The 21,131-nt window shown below is 48.7% G+C and overlaps 11 protein-coding genes across 11 annotated transcripts; 6 read left to right on the plus strand and 5 right to left on the minus strand.

Annotated features, from left to right (window-relative positions):
* Positions 1 to 735: 735 nt before the first annotated feature.
* N7455_008419 (uncharacterized protein) lies at positions 736 to 1,497 on the plus strand (the record flags this gene model as incomplete). The annotated part of the gene is made up of 8 exons (XM_040958980.1): positions 736 to 772; positions 829 to 879; positions 956 to 987; positions 1,048 to 1,064; positions 1,121 to 1,132; positions 1,188 to 1,285; positions 1,344 to 1,360; positions 1,417 to 1,497. The coding sequence occupies 8 exons, from the start codon at positions 736 to 738 to the stop codon at positions 1,495 to 1,497; spliced, it is 345 nt and encodes a 114-aa protein (XP_040810488.1).
* A 529-nt stretch (positions 1,498 to 2,026) lies between these two features.
* N7455_008420 (translation initiation factor eIF1) lies at positions 2,027 to 2,815 on the plus strand (the record flags this gene model as incomplete). Its single annotated transcript, XM_040959000.2, has 5 exons — positions 2,027 to 2,054; positions 2,285 to 2,359; positions 2,454 to 2,546; positions 2,602 to 2,735; positions 2,801 to 2,815. 5 exons carry the CDS (start codon positions 2,027 to 2,029, stop codon positions 2,813 to 2,815), a joined length of 345 nt encoding a protein of 114 aa, XP_040810529.2.
* A 954-nt stretch (positions 2,816 to 3,769) lies between these two features.
* On the minus strand, positions 3,770 to 4,993 carry N7455_008421 (uncharacterized protein; the record flags this gene model as incomplete). The annotated part of the gene is made up of 4 exons (XM_065605874.1): positions 3,770 to 4,100; positions 4,162 to 4,309; positions 4,374 to 4,429; positions 4,538 to 4,993. Coding segments are annotated over 4 exons (912 nt in total), but the record flags the coding sequence as incomplete, so codon positions are not given.
* Positions 4,994 to 5,463: 470 nt separating this feature from the next.
* N7455_008422 (uncharacterized protein) lies at positions 5,464 to 6,575 on the plus strand (the record flags this gene model as incomplete). Its single annotated transcript, XM_040958958.2, has 3 exons — positions 5,464 to 5,789; positions 5,913 to 6,017; positions 6,080 to 6,575. The coding sequence occupies 3 exons, from the start codon at positions 5,464 to 5,466 to the stop codon at positions 6,573 to 6,575; spliced, it is 927 nt and encodes a 308-aa protein (XP_040810507.2).
* An 809-nt stretch (positions 6,576 to 7,384) lies between these two features.
* On the minus strand, positions 7,385 to 9,857 carry rgd1 (putative Rho GTPase activator (Rgd1); the record flags this gene model as incomplete). Its single annotated transcript, XM_040959029.2, has 9 exons — positions 7,385 to 7,496; positions 7,572 to 7,642; positions 7,706 to 7,800; positions 7,865 to 8,008; positions 8,065 to 8,569; positions 8,619 to 8,827; positions 8,895 to 9,501; positions 9,561 to 9,614; positions 9,687 to 9,857. 9 exons carry the CDS (start codon positions 9,855 to 9,857, stop codon positions 7,385 to 7,387), a joined length of 1,968 nt encoding a protein of 655 aa, XP_040810612.1.
* Positions 9,858 to 10,331: 474 nt separating this feature from the next.
* N7455_008424 (transcription factor domain-containing protein) lies at positions 10,332 to 12,924 on the minus strand (the record flags this gene model as incomplete). The annotated part of the gene is made up of 7 exons (XM_040959040.2): positions 12,585 to 12,924; positions 12,379 to 12,485; positions 11,991 to 12,311; positions 11,502 to 11,939; positions 11,178 to 11,443; positions 10,619 to 11,125; positions 10,332 to 10,552 (listed from the first exon to the last, which is right to left on the minus strand). The coding sequence occupies exons 1-7, from the start codon at positions 12,798 to 12,800 to the stop codon at positions 10,332 to 10,334; spliced, it is 2,076 nt and encodes a 691-aa protein (XP_040810547.2). The 5' UTR covers positions 12,801 to 12,924.
* A 576-nt stretch (positions 12,925 to 13,500) lies between these two features.
* N7455_008425 (putative quinol monooxygenase) lies at positions 13,501 to 14,425 on the plus strand (the record flags this gene model as incomplete). Its single annotated transcript, XM_065605875.1, has 3 exons — positions 13,501 to 13,533; positions 13,605 to 13,667; positions 13,730 to 14,425. Coding segments are annotated over 3 exons (213 nt in total), but the record flags the coding sequence as incomplete, so codon positions are not given.
* Positions 14,426 to 14,633: 208 nt separating this feature from the next.
* On the plus strand, positions 14,634 to 16,165 carry racA (putative Rho GTPase Rac). Its single transcript, XM_065605876.1, has 7 exons — positions 14,634 to 14,731; positions 14,864 to 14,995; positions 15,049 to 15,081; positions 15,160 to 15,218; positions 15,286 to 15,466; positions 15,552 to 15,784; positions 15,854 to 16,165. Exons 2-7 carry the CDS (start codon positions 14,963 to 14,965, stop codon positions 15,918 to 15,920), a joined length of 606 nt encoding a protein of 201 aa, XP_065460825.1. The 5' UTR covers positions 14,634 to 14,731; positions 14,864 to 14,962; the 3' UTR covers positions 15,921 to 16,165.
* Positions 16,166 to 16,479: 314 nt separating this feature from the next.
* Positions 16,480 to 17,711, minus strand: N7455_008427 (RNA-binding protein; the record flags this gene model as incomplete). Its single annotated transcript, XM_040958999.2, has 3 exons — positions 16,480 to 16,732; positions 16,841 to 17,069; positions 17,144 to 17,711. 3 exons carry the CDS (start codon positions 17,709 to 17,711, stop codon positions 16,480 to 16,482), a joined length of 1,050 nt encoding a protein of 349 aa, XP_040810489.2.
* Positions 17,712 to 18,070: 359 nt separating this feature from the next.
* Positions 18,071 to 19,112, minus strand: N7455_008428 (uncharacterized protein; the record flags this gene model as incomplete). The annotated part of the gene is made up of 4 exons (XM_040958991.2): positions 18,071 to 18,249; positions 18,325 to 18,476; positions 18,546 to 18,723; positions 18,791 to 19,112. The coding sequence occupies 4 exons, from the start codon at positions 19,110 to 19,112 to the stop codon at positions 18,071 to 18,073; spliced, it is 831 nt and encodes a 276-aa protein (XP_040810592.1).
* A 327-nt stretch (positions 19,113 to 19,439) lies between these two features.
* N7455_008429 (uncharacterized protein) lies at positions 19,440 to 21,094 on the plus strand (the record flags this gene model as incomplete). The annotated part of the gene is made up of 4 exons (XM_065605877.1): positions 19,440 to 19,523; positions 19,587 to 19,836; positions 19,902 to 20,325; positions 20,380 to 21,094. The coding sequence occupies 4 exons, from the start codon at positions 19,440 to 19,442 to the stop codon at positions 21,092 to 21,094; spliced, it is 1,473 nt and encodes a 490-aa protein (XP_065460826.1).
* Between the last annotated feature and the right edge of the window lie 37 nt (positions 21,095 to 21,131).

Below are 21,131 nucleotides of genomic sequence, written 5' to 3' on the forward strand. Positions count from 1 at the left end.
TCCATCGGGTCTTTGCATTTCCAATTTCCAATTTGACTCTGGACCCGTGGCATGTTTGACTCGGCCGGGGCTTAATGGCAAATGCCGTCTGGGGTGCTGATCAATGTCCACCTGCATGTCCATCCAAGATTCCATGAAATTACAGTGAGGACTGGAATATGCTAACTGCAAGGGGGGATTCAGTGAATACATAGGTTGGATCCTACGGAGTCCGCTGTACTCCGTACAGATATGTAGGAGGTAATCGACGCACAGCCATCACACTGACTTGACGCACCTCTAGATCATTACACAAACCCTGTATGATGTCGGTGGGGTTTACTCGTATTGTCTTACTATTACATTCATAGCCAAGATCCGAATCGCTTTGTTTCGATCTGAATCGTATGTTGTACATCTGCGGTGAGTTGTCAGAGTTGATCTATTTCAATGTTGTGCTCAAACTTGGGTATTCTGGTCCCTAGTGTTCTCGACTTGGGGAAGTAATCAATAATGGTCCATTTGGGAGATACAGAATAGAAGATATAGAAGATACAGATACATAAAAGAATTCAAAGTACAAAGAAAAAAAAGCAAAAAAGAAAAGAGGTGTGTATCTATGATCCTCCATCGGAGATATTCAATCCGGGGTGTTCTCGGTCTAGCCCAGACTGGCACCGCCTTGGCACGGGGGGTTGGCCAGTTCGATCCTTCTGGTTACCTCAACCCATCACCTTAATATCATATCTCAACACAATGTCGTCAAAGAAAGATATGCGCAGGGCTGATCTTGGTGAGTGGAGCAGTAATTACTTCAAGTCTTGGTTCGTCAAAGCTAACGTTGAAAAGCGATCCCCTATGTCGATCCGCCCAAGAGCAGCAGCGATGCCGATATCTCCAGTACGCCCACACCTTCGTTTCAGCAATGGCATTCTTTAGTGTGAGGATTATGAAGGCTGATTGAGCTATACAACAGGCACAATGTCGAGCACTATGCCCATGGCGGCCGTAAGTCGTCACCCCAACATCTGACCTCGCGATAACTTGACTCTGACCATGATCTCTTAGATGTTTACTCGGAACCGGTGAGTCGCGCATATTACGCAAGCTATGGACATTATTGACGAGAGTCACGACACAGCATGATCGGATGGTAAGAGCGATGCGAGCAGTCGATACTTTGACCAGGTTATCTGACTCGGAAACAGGGTATCCTTCGTCTTCTCACTTCAGTCCTGGTTGGGTGAATCCCCAGAACAGAAGAAGACTGCTTCTACACCGGCCTACATGTCGGTTCTCATGTCCTGTTCGTTGCTCCCCGTACCCCTCTTGCTTTGCAGGACTAATATCATGGCGTGGTATAGTGATGGCATTGGTTGTCGTATGTATCTCGAACCTACAGGATTCCGATGCACCCAGTTTAACAAACCATTGCAGACCTATTTCCCTCTCTTCTTGCCTCCGCAGGCTCCTGGGGGTACCACCGGCGCCGCCGCACCGACTCCGCTGGCCTCTTGAACGCCCGAACCTCCTTAATATCCTCCTACATACGCATCATAATCTCCACAGCCTCATAATCTGAACTACGATGGATTAATTGTTCGCGGGTCATCAGATTCTGAGTCTGGATTGAGAGATCTCCACCTTTAGCTATTCTTGCCACGATGTACCAATATTCAAACCGAGTTCTGCCCTTGTGATCCAAAATGAGCAAGTCCAAAGTCTGCTTGCCACCATGATTGCCATTATTTCCTAGCCTGAATTAAAATTGTATATGGTATCCATCTATTCTTTTAGCTCTTGCACATTATCGCAATGTCCATGGCTGTTTGGATCAGTATCGCTTAGTCACACACCGCCTTCCCCCACAACGTGACTCTTGCCTCAAAAGGCTCTGCCACTTCTTCTCTCCCATTCTTCTACCACAGCATCTCCTCACCCCGAGCCACACACGCTCCGATCTTTTACAGAGATATTGAATCTCGCCCTTCGCTCACTTTCATCAATACCCATTTTAAACGCCGTTTACTACGAAAAGGCCGAGTTTATGTCCATCGAAAACCTCAAGACCTTCGGTAAGTTCGCCACTTCCCCCTCCTGAGCGCGTATCGGGCTTCATCCCCCCTCCCCGCACCCACGCATATCCACAGTTATGATCACTACGTATGAGAAAGAGACATACCTCTTTCGTCATGTGTAGTGTCAACGTGTAGATTTCAGCTCCCCCCACCTCTGTTCCACCAAGTGTCACGGCGGCGGGGTAGAAATTTGGTACTGGACTGAGGCTGACATGTGCATCTTATAGACCCCTTCGCCGAAGCCGACGAAGATACCGGCGAGACTAAGCAGTCTCAGAACTACATCCACATACGGATTCAGCGTACGTTCACTCTCCTGCTCTCACCGCCCCTGGCTACTCTTGCGACTCGCCGGCGCTAAAAGGGGGTACATGCTAACCACTTGTTTCACAACAGAACGCAATGGTCGCAAGACTCTGACCACTGTTCAGGGTCTTCCCAAGAAGTTCGACCAGAAGAAGATTCTTAAGGTCATCAAGAAGAAATTCGGTATGTCTTGTAACCTATGCATGTGTGTCTGGCCCAAATTCTAACAATCTCTTAGCTTGCAATGGCACCATCGTCTCTGACACTGAGATGGGCGAGGTGATTCAGCTGCAGGGAGACCAGAGAAAGGATGTCCAGGAGTTCTTGACTGACAAGAAGGAGGGACTCGAGCTTGATGCCAAGACCATCAAGGTATGTCGCTGTCCCAGTACCTGCTCTCCATCACCATTACCATGTTCTAATCTGTTATATTCTAGGTCCACGGGTTCTAATCCCATCACCAACATCATGCCTTGTTCCAGTCCCCTCTTCCCGGTTTATGTTGCCCTGTGAGCGGTGGGATAGGAAGCATCCCTCATCCGCCGGCCGTATACAGTATACAGTATTGTATACAATATTGGCCTTCATATCGATCGAATGTCTTGCTTTCTCCCACCACCACTTTGTGCTTGGCGTGTTAGACCTGGGCCCTTCGTCGAAATGACCCGCTACACCTGTGTGCCTCCTGCCTGTCGTTCCCGCATGATCGGCAGGGAGAGCGGGGTGGTTCGACCGCTATTCTAAGGACGGGATTATGACGGAACGAGGAGTTGGTAGATACCCATTATCTGCATAGACAGACAACACTTTTTTTTTTTCTTTTCATTACTTTGCGTGTGTTTTCCATTCTTTTATCCTTTGAGAAGGGGTTGCCTTTGCCTGTATTGCTCATTGCCATTGCATTCTCATGGTCAATTTGTCAGTCTGGCTGATCGAGGAGATCCAGGTTGAACTAAGGGCGTGCTTTTGCTGAACCGTTTTCTCGGTCTCTACCGTCTATTTAATCTTTATGCTGTTCTCACTCTTTTTGTTGCCTCTCTCTCGGGGATGCAGTCCATTGCTTTGGAACTAGGAAATTGAACTGTTATCCAGTATATCTACTCTTCCAAGCTGATGCAGCAACATAAAGTAAATTCGAGATGAGAACTTGATCTCAATCATCTAGTTAGTTTAAAATTATGGAATTTTCCATTGTGAATCAATCAAGAAACAAAAATAATAGATTAGATCTATCAAAGATCGCCATGTCTGAAAAGAAACATCCCTAGGCCAGGGGTATAAAGCGCGACAAAGTCCAAAAACTCAAAGACAAAGAAAGAGTCTTCAAGTCAATCAAAATCAAATCCCAAAAATGTACAAATCAACCACTCTGTCTAGCCAAGAACGCTTGTCCAGCTTGTCAAGACTGTGGAAATCGGTTCTGTAAGATATCGCGAAACAGAAAAAGAAAAGAAAGTCCAGCAATCAGTAGGCAAAATAAGCAAACTACAGCTCTCCAATAGGAATACGGTCATCAGCAACTCGCATGCGCAGGAAGATAGCCACAGCCCAGTCCCAAAGCTTGCGGGTGATGACGAAGACAGGTACTTCTGGTTCGTTTTCACGGGTCAAATGCAACTGCATGAGGAGTGAGGACATGCTTAGGAAGCTTGCAACAGAAACGACTAGTAGCGATGCCGCTGTTTCGCGTTTGATGGTTGTATGGTTTTGTGTTGCGTGGTAGACAAAAGTTAAAGACTAGGTGAAGGGTCAGTGGGTGTTGTAGGATATATCAACAATTGGGGTCAAGGTAACGTACAGTTGTTATGGAAATCCATGCTGGTAAAAGGAGCCGGGGGTCAGAGGATGCACCAGATAGATAAAGGACCCAAGAAGTAATATATGCAATCAGGCCGTTGGTTGTTAGCAGTCGGATCACAACAGCTGGTGGAGTGTAGTTTAGAAGCCTGAGTATATCACGGATTAGCATCAGGGACGATAGCGAGATATTCAAAGGAATATAAAACTGACCATCGAGACATCATGCAATCAGCAAAGAAATAGGAAAGATATGCAGATGCACAGCACTGTCGATGTAGTCAGTATAAAAGTACGCAATAGGACATCAGCAAGTAGTATATCAAAAAAAAAAAAAGATGTACACCTGTACATATCAAGATAGGAATACCACATACCCACATAATAGCTAATGCCACCTCCGTCACACGGAACCTCCTCTCAACATCCCATTCCTGTCCAACACTACCAACAATCGCCGCCGCCCACCCCTCTCGTCCCATACCCGGCCTTATATGCAGCAACTCGGCGAGGAAAGTAAAGGCGCATCGCAAACCCCACCAGGCAGCAGGAAGTGTGCTCAGAGCCCGACATACCAGCAGGGGGATATACCACCTGCGGTCTACCCCAAGTATGACAGCGACCCGCGGGTGCAGTGCTGACGGAGGGCCATCGCTGCTGAGTGGGGTGTGGGACGTAGAGGAAGTCGGGGAAGGCGGGACAGTCGAAGCAGATGGAGAAGCCACCTCTTTAGCCAACTGGCTTTGTAGTAGTTCAGGGGAAGTGTTGAGGTAACTCGGCGGAAGAGCCGATCGCGCGAGATTCAAGTCTGGACCGCGCTGTGGATGTTGATAGTCGTGGCGAGTGTATGGTGGAGGAGAGGCATTACGTTGAGGAGCCAGCCTTTATTCTGAATCGCGGCATATGCGGCCGCCACGCAAGGAATGGAAGGGGGTATAGGATGAGCGTTACGATCGAGTCGTTCGCTCTCGATAAGATTCAAAGTTCGGTTGTTGTCAAGCTGTTTCCGAGTCCCCTAATTGGCAGATATCAGACCCAGTGTGTGGCGGGCGGTGTCTTTTTTTCCCGGGGGGCAGTTTAATTCTATACATTCAACTTCTTTTTTACATATGACAGTAGAGTATTAAAGAAACAAGCGAGGAAGATATAAGCTGTAGACTCGATAAGAGGGCGCTTCGTTCATAAAGAATTCCCCGGCCAGTTGTTGCTGTCGACCTGCGGAGTGGATACACGTGACTGACAGTTCCGCGGATTTCTGTTCTTCGGCCAGGAACCAACTTCTCTTACTCAACCCCGATTCGCAATGGCGTCTACCCTACGAATGCCCGTGGGCACATCCGCTCGGATTGTACCGTCTGGTTCCTTCGTGCAATGTCGGGCCTTCTCCGAGACCTCCCAGCAATGGCGTGGGAGACAAATGAATTTCCGCCCTCCAAGCCAAGTGCAGCCGTCCTTCAAAACCAGAACCCAGGGCATGAAGCTGGCCGATCTGCCAAATGATATCGGCATATTACCGGGTACCTTTGTCCGACCCTTGTGGAGGAATATGCCTTCGGTTTTCACGGCACCGCGCGATAGATGGCATATGGAATGGACATGGCTCAAGGCCTGGTTGAGCAACCATGCCAGGTTAGTTCTCCCCAAGTCCTCGGAATATCCGGCACGCCCTATCGCTCTAGTGGCGGTCACGTTGGGCAAGAGCTGCATATACCGTATACCTGCAAAAGATTATCTTTTCTAACTATATTGCAGTCTGCTCCAATATTGCAAGCGCGAAAACACCCTTCCTCTTCTTTTAAGCAAGCGCCGCCGCTTCGCCGCAAAGCTCCAGGAGGATATGTACACAGCATTTGCCGAGTAAGCATGCGCCTTCTCCTCGTTTACCTTTGAGCGGGACTAACCGCTATGAATTGTTATAGAGGCAACATTCCCAAAATCCGCCAGATCTGCTGCGACAATCTCGTCAAGCAACTCAGCACAGGTATCGAACGCCGCCCGAAGAACGAGCAAGTGACCTGGAAACTGGTGAAATACCTGCGTAAGCCAAGCACAAACTTCACCGGCCTTCGCGTCATCTCAGATCGCGCCACATCCATCCCCGACATCCCGAAATCTGGTATCCGTCAAATTATCGTGCGCATCACCAGCCGACAGTCCACAACCACGACTCAGGTCCAGAACCCCGGCGCAAAGGAACCCACGGGAGATAACATTGTCTCCGCCAAGGAGCAGGACTGTGTCGAGCACATTGTCATTCAGCACCTCCGCTGGAACGACCAGGATAAGGGCTGGAGAGTCTGGGGCCACATCAGTCCCACCTCGTTGCATGAGGCTTGGACTAACCCCTACTTCATGCCTGGCTTGTCGGCACTCGAGCGTCTGGACATGATCAAGGAATCGATGGGCCAGAAATAAATTTGAGTCGCCGTCTCAAATTGTGATACAATATATCCTTTTATTTCACCTGCTTGTCTTACTTTCTGTTTAGCAACTCCTACTCCTCGTTTTGGGCCTAACACTGGACAGAGGCTCGGGTCAGCTTCTTTTCTGGTCTGTTTCTCTTTCCTTGGTGAAGGAAACCACCCCTGATATAGAAGCATTTACACCTCTCATGTACCATAGCCACCTGTTTTGATCAAATTCTACCTTTCTTTTGAGCCGTTACTTGTATAAATGAATATCAATGTCTCGGAGTGTTCTTCTCACAGTCTACTATCCTTTTCCCAAACATGTAGTTCCAAGTTTCAAGCTTCTTTTGAATGCCTCAATGCCCTAAAAGAAGTCCGCGAAAGGAGAGCATGAAGAATAATAGGTTAGACGGCCATTCCAACTATCCAATTATTCCCGACGTTTCATTGCTGGCAGTATATTGTCTACTTTCTACTAATATGATACTAAATAGGCTAATATTTGCATCTCAACCTGACATCATCGGTAACACGATTATACGTTGTTCATGACCGGCAAAAGCCAAAACCAAAAGGACTAGTATATGTACAATCGGAAGGCCCAAAGGCACAACATTAATGTGTAGCACAGGTATCACTCCGAGGAAACACCAGGACACACAGCCACAGAGGTACGAATGGATAAGAAAAGAGATTCAAAAGAGCACCGGGAAGCGATGCATCAAGATCATCATTATACGTGGGTCCGCGGACCAACGCTCATATTCCAATAAACAAAACAAAAAAGAAACTAGGAACGGGCCGGGGGCGAATTGATCAATCATCGTCGAAGATCTGGAATGTGTTATTCAGGATCGTCTCGACGACACGGACCTGCCACCCAGCGTCGGCGATGCTGCCACCGGAATTGGCGCCCATGAGGGTTGGTCTATAGCGAGAATTAGCGGGTCTGTATCAGATAACGTTCCTATTTGGATAGGATGTGGAGTGCGTAAGGACATACCCGAAGCAAATGGCGAGATTGCCAGCGTTCATGCGGTTCTGGGTATAGTGTTCTTGGATCTTGTTGAGGTGCTGCAATGGACTAGGTTAGTATCTGGATGAAAACAAGGACTGGGTTTTTGGTGGGAATCATACCAGAATGATGGCCCGGAGAGTAGCATAGTGAGCATCGGGTAGACTGTTAATAAGGGCGTGCATCGAGTCTCGGCGTTGGATGTCATCGTCGAAGCCTGTGGTTCCATTGTCAGTTTCTTTTCTCAATACGGGATTATCTGCTCTGTGAAGACTACTTACGAGCAGCATCAACAAACTGTTGGTAGAACTGAGTGGTGAACAGAGGGTCAGGCAGGTCCCTGAAGAATTGCTTCACAAGTCCTGCAACACTGTTGACATCATGGTAAAAGTTCTCCGGGTTTGTGAAGTCGACTTGGGATGAGTCTGCTCATAGAGTTAGCAAGCTGTCTATATCTTCTCATGTGTATGATCAAGCTTACCATTGTCGAACACGGCTTTCATGTGGCTGATGTGATTGGCACTACCGGAAAGTCGATAGATGCCCTCCATATCCAGGCCGAACAACTCAACTGCTTGGAAGCACTGATACACAATCAAGGGAACTGCTGTTCCATCCCGAGCGTACAAGTCATTCAGCGAAACACCAAACACTGGCTTCAATGGAGGGAGATTCGATTGCAAACTCCTGTCCATTGGGGGAGGTCCTCCCATTGGTAGCGGGATCTTAGGTGCGGGTTCCGGAGCAGGCGGTCCTGAGACTGGGTATGGAGCTGTGCCGGCCGGGGGCGGAGTGAAGGTCTTCTCGGCGGGATAAGGTGATTGCGGCAATCGATCACCGCTCTGCGGTGGCTGAAGCGCCGGCGAAGAGACATTATTCGAGGTGAATGCTGGCGGCACGATTGACGCGCGCTTATTTTGAGTGCTTGGTTGCGAAGGTGCTACAGAAGCAGAAGCAGAAGAAGCGGCTCCAGCACCACCAAGTGTCTAATCGTGTTAGTATAGTGGAACATTCGAGGAACAATTTATAACTTACAGGGTGGCGCTCATATTTGACCTGTTCTGAAGCCACAGCCCCCGGGTTGCCTTCATGGCTTAAAATAAACTCGTGGAGGTCTCTCTGGTTATCAACTTGGCGGATAACTTCGGCAAGGCTCTTAGGTCCTAATGCCCCGCTGCTCGCATCGGTCTTCAAAGGGTTGACGCAGAGACCTTGGCCCAAAAGCAGTTTCTCGTTGAAAGTAGCTGCAAATCATTAGCCGATGAACAATGAACAATCAAACTCGCATGTATAGAAAGGAATCACACATACCGAACTTCTGCTGTTGCAGGGTCAAGCCCGAGTCACACTCAGAGATCAACTGCTGGAGATTGTGTACAGCCTGAGGTCGGTGGGTAGACACCAGCTCCTGGCGCGCCGCCTGAGCAGCCTGGACCTTAGACCCATAATCGCTATCTGCGTTCTGGACCTTGCGCAACAATTCCTCCTCGTGCTGCGCCGCAGACTTGTGGCCCTTAAGACCGAACTTTCCACCCTGCTTGTCTCCCGTGCGAACACGATCGTACTGCTCCGCCAATGACTCGTACTTGGCCTTTGCCTTCTCCGCCAGCGATTCCGCATCGACAACTCTCTTCTCCGCCGCTAGACCCGTCTGTTTCCATTGCTTGCGGCCGCGCTCGATGTTGGCGGCGAGTTCGTGCAGATCATCTGACATCTGGTGGAGGGAGACGGCGAATTGGAGGCCATGGTCGACCATTCGCTCCTGGATTCGGTGGATGTCCTTGTAGCTGGAACTGTATGTTCCTTGTCGGTTCTCGGAGCGTTGCGACGCATCGCTGATCACGCGGGACAGTTTTCTCAGCCCCTGAGCGTGCTCTTCTTCGAGGGTACCTCGCTTTTTCAGGAATGTTGAGAAATCCTAGTAGATACCGTGTCAGCGCTTGCAATCGTCATTGGAGTCCCTTTGCGACTACTAACCTTGGCGGAGGCCACGCTTTGCTTCAGCCGTGTCAGGAGTGTGGTTATTCCAATCTACTTATGATTAATATAATTGCGTCTTTTTTTAATATGCGCCTGACGGTGGCATTGGCTGTGTCTGCTCACATCAGAGTAGATAACTTTGTCCAGGCGGGCCTTCAGCTCATCTGAGATGGCCTCGTGGGTCGGCTGGGTCGGCTCGCCCCCGTGGCTAGGGGATGAGCGACCGGCGCTCGACGGAGGCGCATCGGCGAGCGTCGGTATCGCCGTGGATTCGTGGAGGGCGTGATCCGACATGGAAATTGGTCTTGACTTTGTGTGAATGTCAAGAAGGAGGAGTTAAATAGAGGGGGGGAACGGAAAGCCTCACGGGCCACGCCTTTATGTATCAGTGGAGATGCGGTTAGGAGCCGATCAAAATGAGGACCAGGAACAGGAAATGCTGCAGCCTGCCTTCGGGTGTTTCACTTGGGCTGAAAAGGTATGAACCTATAAGAATGTCCTTAGGCTGTACTCCGTACAAAGTCCCTGGATTTATTCTTGGGGTCAAGACGTAATGGCGGGTTCAGCCACATAAGTGGATCTTGGGCTTCACTTAATGTACGTAGTTGGACGTCGTTGTACGTATAGTTGTACGTATTTGGTATATTTATGTACATTATTCTATTTGTAGCATACAGTAAAAATCACTTTTATTCTGGTATCGTCGCTGGGAATCAAATATCAAACATTATACAAAAAAAAACACCCGTAATACCCAGTAATTGGTATCTATAAAACTGGGGGTGCGACGAAAGAGTCGGGAATGCCATCAAAAACCCAATTGAGGGAATCAAAGACTTCTGAAAACCCAGATTCACTGAAAAATGCTCCGCCTTCATCGAACTGAGCTGGCATCATTAGAGACTGGTCCTCCAGGGAGCTATCCTGCTGTTGCCGCGTCATGTGTCCTGCCGGACCTAGTATATCTTGGTTCGCTGCTATGGCAGCAGCTATGAAAAGACATTTGTTAGAAACTGGGAGAAAAGAACCAAAGGGGGGGAGCAAAGAAAACCTACCTTGCATTTCCTCGAGGCTTTTGATCGGTCGGAACCGCTGACGCCAACGCCAAACCGTGTCATAGACATGGCTCATGCTCATCCGGCAGCGGACTTTAAGCTGTAGAGCATCTTCTTCGGCGGGCTCTAGACTCGTGGCATTCCACATCTGAGCGAGAATGTCTGCAAGGCGAATGGGACGGTCGTGATCCATGACACTGATTCGGCGAATTGCTGAGATCGCACCATTGAACAATAGCTTTCCATGGTTGAAATCGAGGTGTCGACTGAAGCTGCTCTTCAACAACTTCATGAGAGCAAAAGCGGCCGATACAATCATTTGAAGAATATAGTTGGTGGAGTGGCCAATCAATTCACCTGGTGATGTTTCGAGGTCTAGTACTCGACCAAGGAAGGAGGTTGTTGCAAGGAAAAGCTTGATCAGATCATCGCTTCGTACAGTGGACCCCAAAAACATAAAGTATCGGAAGTGCAATTCTGCGGCTCGGAGATGGATCGTGTTGATTGCTTGATGCGAGTGTGAGCGGTGCCAAATTCGAGTAATACGACAACAACTTACCGGAGATTTTCCCGTCAAACTCGACATCCATGTCTCTGAGTTCACTTTCCAAAACCTGGACGACCACGAGCTTGTCGGCACTGATGAACTCCGCAGGCTCGGGCTTACTACTATATAATGCCTTGGTCACCCGGTCGCAGAACTTTTCGATACGTAACCGAGTGGCCAGGTCATCGGGAAGCCGGTAGTCGGCATCCCTCAAAGAGGCAGGCTCAAGGGCCCAGTCGTATATTGTGCTCGGGGGCTGGCCGTAACCAGTCGCAACACTGCCGAATCCTGGATCAGTCTGTGATAAACGGCCATATATCAAGGGGAAATACTCACTTTTGAGCCACAATGTTGCAAATGACCCACGTATGTAGTCGATCCTTTAGAGCTTCACCTTGAACTTCCATGCGGAATGTTGTGAACTCTTCCGCTTGAACCGGACGGTGTAGTCCAAGCTGCATAGCAATCTGCATCATCAAGCCACTGAGCATGAAGGTTGCATCAGTGCGCTGGCTTGTAGTTGGAAGAGGCCATGTACACAGGACACAAAGGGCCTTGACCACCCGGTAGTCCTGTGGAACACTGGTGATGGTTGACCAAAGCAGCCTGCTAAATGGACCGGACAGTGCGCTCAAGAGCCCAGGCTCATATTGAGACCGTCGACTCGCAACACAGATCATCGTCCACGCCAAAAGAGGGCATCGGTTGAGATACACCTCTGGGGGCTTTGGTGGATTCAAAAGAGGAAGAAAGGGGTGATAATAAGTAAAGTATCTATACAGATGTTAATCGGAGAACCGGACCAAATAAATGAAGAGCGCATACTGTTCGTATAATCGAAGAACCCGGGCTCTAGAGAGACAAATATCTTCCAGTCTCCACTGGCCCTCATCCTGTGATATAATAGAACCATCCCTTTTCATAGTCAAAGGAGTTGCTATAGACGAGTGGGTTTCAACCGGCACCGAAACAGGTCGAGATTGATCAATGGCGGCCGAGTCACGGCGAGCAAAGACATCCTCTGAGCAATGGGACATTTCATCGCCTCCATGAGACTCTTGAGGCTCTACACCTTGCTCATGGTCTGAATTAGGTCCCAGGCGACGGCGGAGATCCGCAATCTCCTTTTCCATTTCAGCATTGCGCCTGGGAAATAGGGTCAATAAGACGCGAAAGAAACAAAAACATGAAAGGGAGAAAAACAAAGATTTACCTTCTCTTAGAGATACGCTTGAACGACTGTTCAACTTTACAGTCTATTCCAAGCCTACGACAACGCGAACATGCCGCAGCTGGCGTTTGAACAATATCACATCTCAGCTATCAAGGTTTGAGACATCAGCGCGATTGTCGGAGAACCGATACGGTCGGGGGTTGAATTGGGTAAAATCGCATAGGTAATATATGCACATGACTCACCTTTTGCTGTTTACATTCATTACAGGCTTTCCGGCTGCCACCTCGGCGCTTGCCTGTGACAGGCGGAGCCTTCTCCATCTCGCAAGATTCCGAACTTCTCTGCATGAAATCGATAACCGGGGGTGGCCGGGGTAGTGTGGGGGACCGAAAGTCGCTGGGCGGGATTGAGTAATGCGGCCCATCCGGTGCCAGTATGTTCCGATACCCCAAATCCATCGAGATCAGCCTGCGTTCAGCCGGTATAAAACCCCACGAAACGTGAACGAGTGCTCGTGGAGTCCATGTGCCGTAAATCGGAGAAATCGGCCCGCTGAAGGGGGACAGTAGGTGGGGAACTGGTCTGCTGATTGACGACGATGATTTGTGGGAGATTGGGCCGGGAGACGAATCTCGGCGGTTGCTGATTCAGCTAATGCCTGAGGCAGGAGTTGATGATGTAATTTCTTAGCTTTGTCCAGGTGAAGCAGTTGAATATGGTGTCATGTGTGTACTATGTAGGGATTTAAATCCTTCCATTCAACACTCTCTATATACTATGCCGCTGATTGTTATTGTTACTGCTAAACATCGGGGACTTTATATTGCATGTTGTTGTCCCATCAGCTAAAGTGTAGATCGAATAAAATCACATAAAGATATATGTGTAGTTTTTTAACTTTATATTCAAGTTGAATTAGATAACTTTCACCGAATAAAAGAAGCATATAAAATCATAGCCGATATTTCAATATACTCCAGCCATATATCAGTGGAATACCCGTATATCTGCATGGACTTCATGCCCCACTTGCCATGGACCGAGGTCGATATCCGGGTGGATTAGATGGATTATATGATCCGCATTCAATACATTTGACATATTTAACTCTTCAACTCTTAACTCTTATCTCCTATCATTCGAATATCCGATCTAAAATACCTGAATATCATCGAGTTTTACATTGAAAAAGTAGGTTGTTCTATTAGTGCTACTGGTGCTACCGGTGCTACTTCCTTAACGCCAGGCTGACAAGTCAACAGGTCAGCATGTCCGAAATCAACGTTACCGCGGTTTTCATTCCAAAGCCAGAGAAATTTGAAGAGGTCAGCCTAGACTCATACTCCTTGACAGTCCAAATATCTTACCATATTGGGTTATCCTCTAGGTAGCTACTCTGGTAACCGACGTCATCAAACAAGTACAAGAACACGAACCAGACACACTGGTCTACTACGCATTTGAAATCAAGGACAAGAATGAGATTGTGATCGTTGAGAGGTAAGTCAACCATTCAGGTATCGATATGCACATAGGTCGCCTCTCACTGATGGCTCCCCCGCATGGGAGAGGGCGGCCGTGCCTCGGCACAATCTGATTCGCAAGAGGATCTTTGCCACCAATTTCCAACCAGATTCTGATCGGCTCTTTACAATAGATACAAAAACCAGGCGGCGATCCAGACCCACGTCAAATCACCCTATTTCCGAACCTTCTCAAAAAGATTATCCACTTTGTTGACGAAACCGGCGGAGATCAGGGCAGGTGGGTTCCTGAATGGTTCGAGGGGCGTATCGCGCCTGTAGATGGTTCTGTTTGTTTGGGGATTTCTTTTTTAGGGCCCAGATTGAACAAAGTCCCATCTATAGGTGATATCTGGGGGTGGTTGGGTAGATATAAATAGGATCATTGATGGCCCATGCATATGCACCCTGGGGGGTTATTCCCATAATGATTCGATATTAAATAGACGCCATGGGATTGTCCCGGCGTCACTCGTGATTGAATTGTCATGCGATTGGTGCATTAGTGATGGCTTACCAAGAGATATAGGAGGTCTGTGAGATGAGAATTTTGATGCTATCACACGAAGCAACCTTGAAGGGTAGTCAATATAATATCAGCCCTTATATACTCGGAATATATATGGCTATATATATGGATATATGGCTATCTCTATTTAGATACGCACATTTTCAATATTTAGAAATAAAGTGGAGACCGACTTAAAGGGTTTTGATCTCTTCTTCATCTATTCTCATATTTACTGACTTGGACTAGGGGAACTAGCTTTCCTTTTTTTTTTTTTTCTCTCTCTCTTCTCCTTTCTAACTCTCTCTCTCTTTCTTTCTCAACCCATTATAATATCCTTTTTTTGTGTTGGTTTTTGGTGAGTTCTCTTTGTTTCTTCCTTTCATCTTCATTCTGGTCTCCACATCTTTCCCACCCCCTCTTTTTCCCTAGCTCCAGCCTCCTAGCTTCTTTCCCTGTTCCCCTGAAGCTAAAGCTAATCTTTCTGAAGATACCCTTGTTGCCATTGTGTCCTTCCGTTATCGTCTTATCGCCAACACGCCCTGCCCCTGTTGGAACTCGGCTTGATTTGGTCTTACATTTTTGCGACATGGCGACGGGTCCGGCTACTCAGTCACTGAAGGTGGGCATCCCATGAGATCTACAAGGATGCGCTTGAATTGACGAGACCTGCAGTGTGTGGTGACTGGTGATGGTGCAGTTGGCAAAGTTAGTACATCCCCAAAACACTCCATCCCTACTATAATCTTGCGATAGACGCTGACATCCAATTCCCCCCTCTTCTAGACATGTCTTCTGATCTCGTACACAACAAATGCTTTCCCCGGTGAATACATCCCTACTGTGTTCGTACCCACCTGCCCCTCAATGCGAAAACCTGGAAATCCCGAACGGACATTGATTCCATTACAGCTTTGACAACTACACGGCCAGTGTTATGGTTGACGGCCGGCCGATCAGCCTGGGACTGTGGGATACTGCTGGACAAGAGGATTACGATCGTCTGAGACCGTTGTCCTACCCGCAAACCGACGTGTTTTTGATCTGTTTCTCCATCGTCAGCCCACCATCATTCGATAACGTCAAAGCGAAGGTACGAACGGGTCGAAAATATACACAAGAGATCTTACCAGGCTCTTCCGATTTCAATGCGACTAACCGTTTCCCCCCGCTTCTAGTGGTTCCCTGAGATCGAACACCACGCCCCCAATGTCCCCATCATCCTTGTCGGTACCAAGCTCGATCTGAGAGACGACCGCGCGACTACGGAAGCCCTCCGCGCACGCAAGATGGAGACCGTGTCCTACGAACAAGCCCTGGCTGTGGCCAAGGAAATTCGCGCACATAAGTACCTTGAATGTTCGGCGCTGACACAGCGCAACCTGAAGAGCGTGTTTGATGAAGCCATCCGGTGCGTTTTTACTCTCTTTCCCGGGGAGTGTATCTGTCCAAATCCGATTTTTCTAACTGTCTGTCACAGAGCCGTTCTCAACCCCCGTCCCGCTACGAAATCCGGGAGGAAGGCAGTCAAATGCAATATCTTGTAGAGCACGTTTGTTCGGCTTGACTCGTCTCCCCATGTTCTCGTATGCTATAATGAATAATATATAGTTAATACGGCGTCTGGGTAGTTAGAGGCTTTTTTTTAATTTCGCCGGCCTCTCAGTGCTGTTTTTGTGATGAAATCCATTGACCGTTTTTCTTGGGGATATTTTTCTGTTGCCCTCTTGGCCCTTGTTCATAGTCTGTCCCAATTCAATTGCGATGTTCTTGATTTTGACATTATACCCTGGTTATTTCCAAGTTACCTGTAGTTTTATGTGATGATCTATGTCCACTAGGGCGAAATTTGCTGGAAACGAAGCACAGAAAAGAACATATGAATTGGTATCTTCAAAATCAAAGCAATAGAGACATGAAGTAAGTACTTTTTGGAACAGAAGAAAAAGCAGGCCAAACTTGATGCTCCCGGGAATGCATGGCTATCAAAATGTCCAGCTGCCTGCAGATGCTCCGGACACCTTGCTGTACACTGTTCCGATCCACCAACGAGTTGAGACCGTTTTAACGTAAACCATAGCAGTGAACTAGCGGCCTTTTGTTGATTTAAACACGGCCTCTGCGGCTAGGGTGCAGACCAGCCCACTGATCGTTGTCAGCGCTGACAGCGTTATCAGCCGCGCCGTCCAAGCCAGCAGCGTTGGCACCGGAGCCGCCAGCCGGGGCAGCCTTCTTCTCGTGCTTCTTCTTGTCCTTTTGGATATCCTTAGCCTGACGCTGGCGCTCCTCGTTGAGCTTCTCGTTCTTGGCCTGGATCTTGGCATTGCGATGTTCGGACTTGGCGCCGCCACCACCAGCACTGCAATTGATAGTTAGTATATAGATCTATGGTTGCAATTGGGCTTTCTTTCTTGGGGGAGAGTCGGAAATTGGGATCATCTTCTCCAATTGGGGAGGGATAACTCACGTCAGCTCGACGTTCATGCGTCGGGGCGGGTACTTTCCATCGTCGAAGGTGGAGTGGTGGTACAGCTTGAGGCAGGTCTTCATGCGGTCGTAGTTGTCAAACTCGATGAATGCGAAGCCGCGGCACTTCTTGGGGTCTTCTTTCTTGGTTGCGACGCGGATTGTGGCCGGGGGGTTCTTCTCGAAGTGCTTGCTCAAGGACTCATGGTTGGCGGAGTAGGGAAGGTTGCCTGTACATGCGAATATCCTTTGATTAATCCTGTGTCTTCGGTTCGAGGTAGTCCATCGGATTGGAATCACTTACCGACAAAGCAGATGAAGCGGGAGCTCTTCTGGGCCTGCTCGGCCTCCGCGGACTCAGCGGCGGGCTCTTCTTCGGTCTCAGCCACGGGCTCGGTCTTCTCCTTCTTCTGCTTCTTTGCCTTCTTGTCCTTCTTCTTGTCCTTCTTCTCATTCTTATCGGCGTCCTCCTTCTCGGCAGGGGTCACGTCAATATCCATAGCGTCCTCAGAGGGAGCAGCAGGCTCGGCGGCGGGTTCCTCGGCCTTGCGCTTTTCCTTCTTGTCAGACTTCTCCTTCTTCTCGGATTTGTCCTTCTTGTCGGACTTCTCCTTCTTGTCGGACTTCTCCTTCTTCTCGGACTTCTCCTTCTTCTCGGACTTGTCCTTCTTGTCCTTTTTTTCCTTCTTCTCCTTCACCTCTTCCTGTGCCGGGGCAGCAGTTTCGGCGGGAGCGACAACCTCAGACTCCTCCTGAACCTTGCGCTTCTCCTTCTTTTCCTTCTTGTCTTTCTTGTCCTTCTTCTCCTTCTTCATCTTCTTGCCCTCAGGCTCGACCACCTCATCCTGCACGAGCTTGCGCTTATCGCCCATTGTAGTGATTTGTGTGGGGTAAATGTTGTGGTGAAAAGGGACAATGGTGGGATGGGAGAGAAAACAAGACGAGTGAAAGTCTTGGGGTGTGTAGGAAAACAAGAAATAGGTGGGGAAGTTTGCAGCGCAACGAGACTCAAGCTCCAAAAAAAAAGTCGGGCGGAGAGAAAAGTGAAATTTAATTTTTGCCGTTCTCGGGAGGCGGTGAAGATAGGCTTCCCGATAAGCCCTTGATTTTTATAGTTCGCAATTTATTACTTAGTATGGACCACGCTAAACTATTGTATGAATACATCCATTCAATTTTGCATGTACTCGAATAATATACCAGTATAAAAGTTCATGATCAGCGTATTAGATCAGAACACCAAGATCTTCACACCCTTCTTCACCCCATAGCGCTCATGCAGTTCCGGCCGAGTAAGCAGCTTCAACAGCGGCATATGCGTGTCCTTCATGTCAAAGATGCCTCGTTGCTTCTGGTCAACGTGTGATCCATCAATGACAATGCGCTCCAGCTCCGACAGGTTGAGAGTTCCTAGAAGATCAATTATCAGCATCTGCATACACGAGCAAGTAGAGCTATCTGTAGATAGCAACCGAGCAAACTCACCAGACTCGATCAAATCAGAGATTCTGGTTGGGGTACCAGCCCCAATACCAGACCGGGCACGCTGAAGGAACTGCTTCGCTTCCTCCAGCTTGATGTGCTTCGCGAACAGCTTGCCTACAATGCTATCCTTGGTTTGGAAAGAGCGCAGTGCCCTATTAACATCAATTGTCAGCCCCAGCTTCGAATTATACCACAGAAAATATTGAAAGCTGCCCACTTACCGTACAACATCAGCGGCTCGCAGTGCAGCACCCGAAATGACTAGTGTATGAGGGGTGCCGTTCTTCTCGGATGACTTTGATAGGTCGGAGCCCTTGGGACTGAACGACTTGAGGAATTCGGGAAGTTGCTCCAGCTTGCGGGTGGAGGTGAAGGAAGAGGTATCGAGGAATGCGGAATCTATAGATGTGTTAATGTCTAGAACACCCCTCGGCCTTGGCTGACAGGACAATAGAATTATAGATACCTGGAACCGAAAGATCACTCAGTTCAACAGCAGAGAGCTCCTTATCATGTCTTTTGGCTTTTTGCGCAAAGTAATCGCCCAACAACCGGCCGTCCATCTTGCCAATGGACTCGTCAATGCCGTCTTTGCGCGTTGACTGACTCTCCTCATGTTCAGCCTGCTTCTTTTTGTTTTTGTTCTTCTTCTGCTTCTTCTTGCTTGATCCTTCTGCGGGTGTGCCTGCCTCGGGCTTTTCTTGCTTGGGAGCAGCCTCGTCGGCTTGTCTCTTGCGCTTGTTTTGGAGCTTATTGGAAAGTCCTTTGGGGGCGTTTGTGTCGGCCATTGTGACGATAGCCAGTATGAACTTGGCAAAAAAAAAACCTTCCGAGTATTTTAAGCTTCAATTAGTAAATGCAAATTGCATCGAGAAGACTTCATTGCGCAAAAAAAAAAGCCGGCTGATTCAGCCAATCTTATCGATAAGCACGGGCCAATCATGCACTGGCCCGCAATTGTTGTTTCTAGACGCGACAGACAAACATGAACGTCAATCTTGTGATTCACTGTTCGCCCAGTTGATCTGGGAATTTATTGCTGTGGTGATCACATATGTGGTCTGATATATATTACATGATATAGCTGCACTTCTCTTGCAGAAAAAAACCAAGCCATGTCTACTTCTACCCCAAATGCGCGTGGCCGTCGGTCACCATTTGGAACTACTACCCCGTCTGGGGATACAACACTGACCGGAGTGCGTGCTACCCATTTCCTTTTGGGAGTTTGGAAAATTGCTGACCGTATCGTCTATATGTAGCTACAACGCCTACCTATCCATACACGCTACCCTCTTACACCAAGTCGACTTGTTACTGCAGCCACCCCGGGCACTCAGCGGTCCGCCTCTCGATACACACCACGCGCTCGAGGCGTAGCTGCGCCAGCAACACCATACGGACTTCGTGCCCGGCAACAACGAGCGGCGAATACCCCTGGTCGGGATCGCCGAAAAAGCGGACGAATGCAGCGGGAGACCACATTCGATATTCTCAGAAACCTGGGCAGAGGTAAGAGCCTCACCTTGTACCGTTCGACATGAAGAATTAAACTGATTATTTTGGGCCGGTATTAGCACTCGCTCCTGTATCTCAACCTATCCGCTCCTCGCCGCAGGAGAAGCCGGAGCCTATCGAAGAGCCAATTGATGAATTTGAACAGCTTGATAATGAGCCGGAAATCGAGCGGCCACGGTTATCTCTGCCTATTCAGGAGTCCGAGGAAGAAGGCGAAGAAGCGAGTCCTGAAATACACCCCCCGAGGATGTCTCTCGCCTTTGCAGAGGATATGGATATGACTTATCAGTCTGTCGAATACCCTCGCGACGCTAGCATTAGAGACCGGGATCGGTTATCAATGATGAGCCGAGCTACTGGCAGAATCAGCGGAGATTTCGACGAGACACGATTAGAGAGCGATGATGCAGATGAGACTGGTATTGTGGGTGAGGATGATGAGGCAGAGGATACAATGATGAGTGGGGGCGACTTTGATAGAGGGTGGGTATACAAGAGTTGGATTGTCTATGTTACAAATGCTAATATCACAAATAGGGGAGAGACGGAAGACCTGGGCCGCTTCCATTTTGACCTCAACTTTCCATCTCCTGCCGCTGCTCCGCTCGAATATCCCACTGGCGGAGACATGAACGATATGGAGGATTTCGAACTGTCCACCGCAGAGGCACCCCCGGCTCCATCAGACGATGATGATGACGATGCTGGAGCTGATTTTGGTTTCGGACTCGACTTCCCGCCCGCAGCATCACTCAGTGTGAGCCCTGGGATCGTTGGAGGTGGATTGCGAGATGAAGCTATCCCAGCCCAGGGCAAGCAAAAGAAAATTTCACGACACGGAATTCCTGTCCCGAACTTGCCTGCAGGTGTGGTAAAAAAGCTGGCGACTCGCTTCGCGCGTTCGGGGGCTGGACCAAAGGCAAAAATCAACAAAGCCACGCTGGCCGCGATCGAACAGGCGTCCTCTTGGTACTTTGAGCAAGCAAGCCAAGATTTGGCTGCATATTCAAAGCATGCAGGACGGAAGACCATTGATGAGAGCGATGTCACCACATTGCTGAGAAGGTCAGTTTCCTTGGAAGCCAACCATCTTATAGGAATAACTGCTGACTTGTTCCAGACAACGCCATATCAACAACTCAACGACAGTGTTTTCCCTCGCCCAGAAGCATTTACCCAAAGAACTTCAGCAAGACATGAGATTGGCCATGCCTCCATGAATGTCCAGAACAAAATCCTCCATGAAAAGTAACGCCTTTTAACGCCAATGAATTATGCAAAGGTAAAGC

Source organism: Penicillium solitum, assembly GCF_028829755.1.
Source record: "Penicillium solitum strain IBT 25940 chromosome Unknown utg000005l_segment0_segment0, whole genome shotgun sequence".
Taxonomy (NCBI): domain Eukaryota; kingdom Fungi; phylum Ascomycota; class Eurotiomycetes; order Eurotiales; family Aspergillaceae; genus Penicillium; species Penicillium solitum.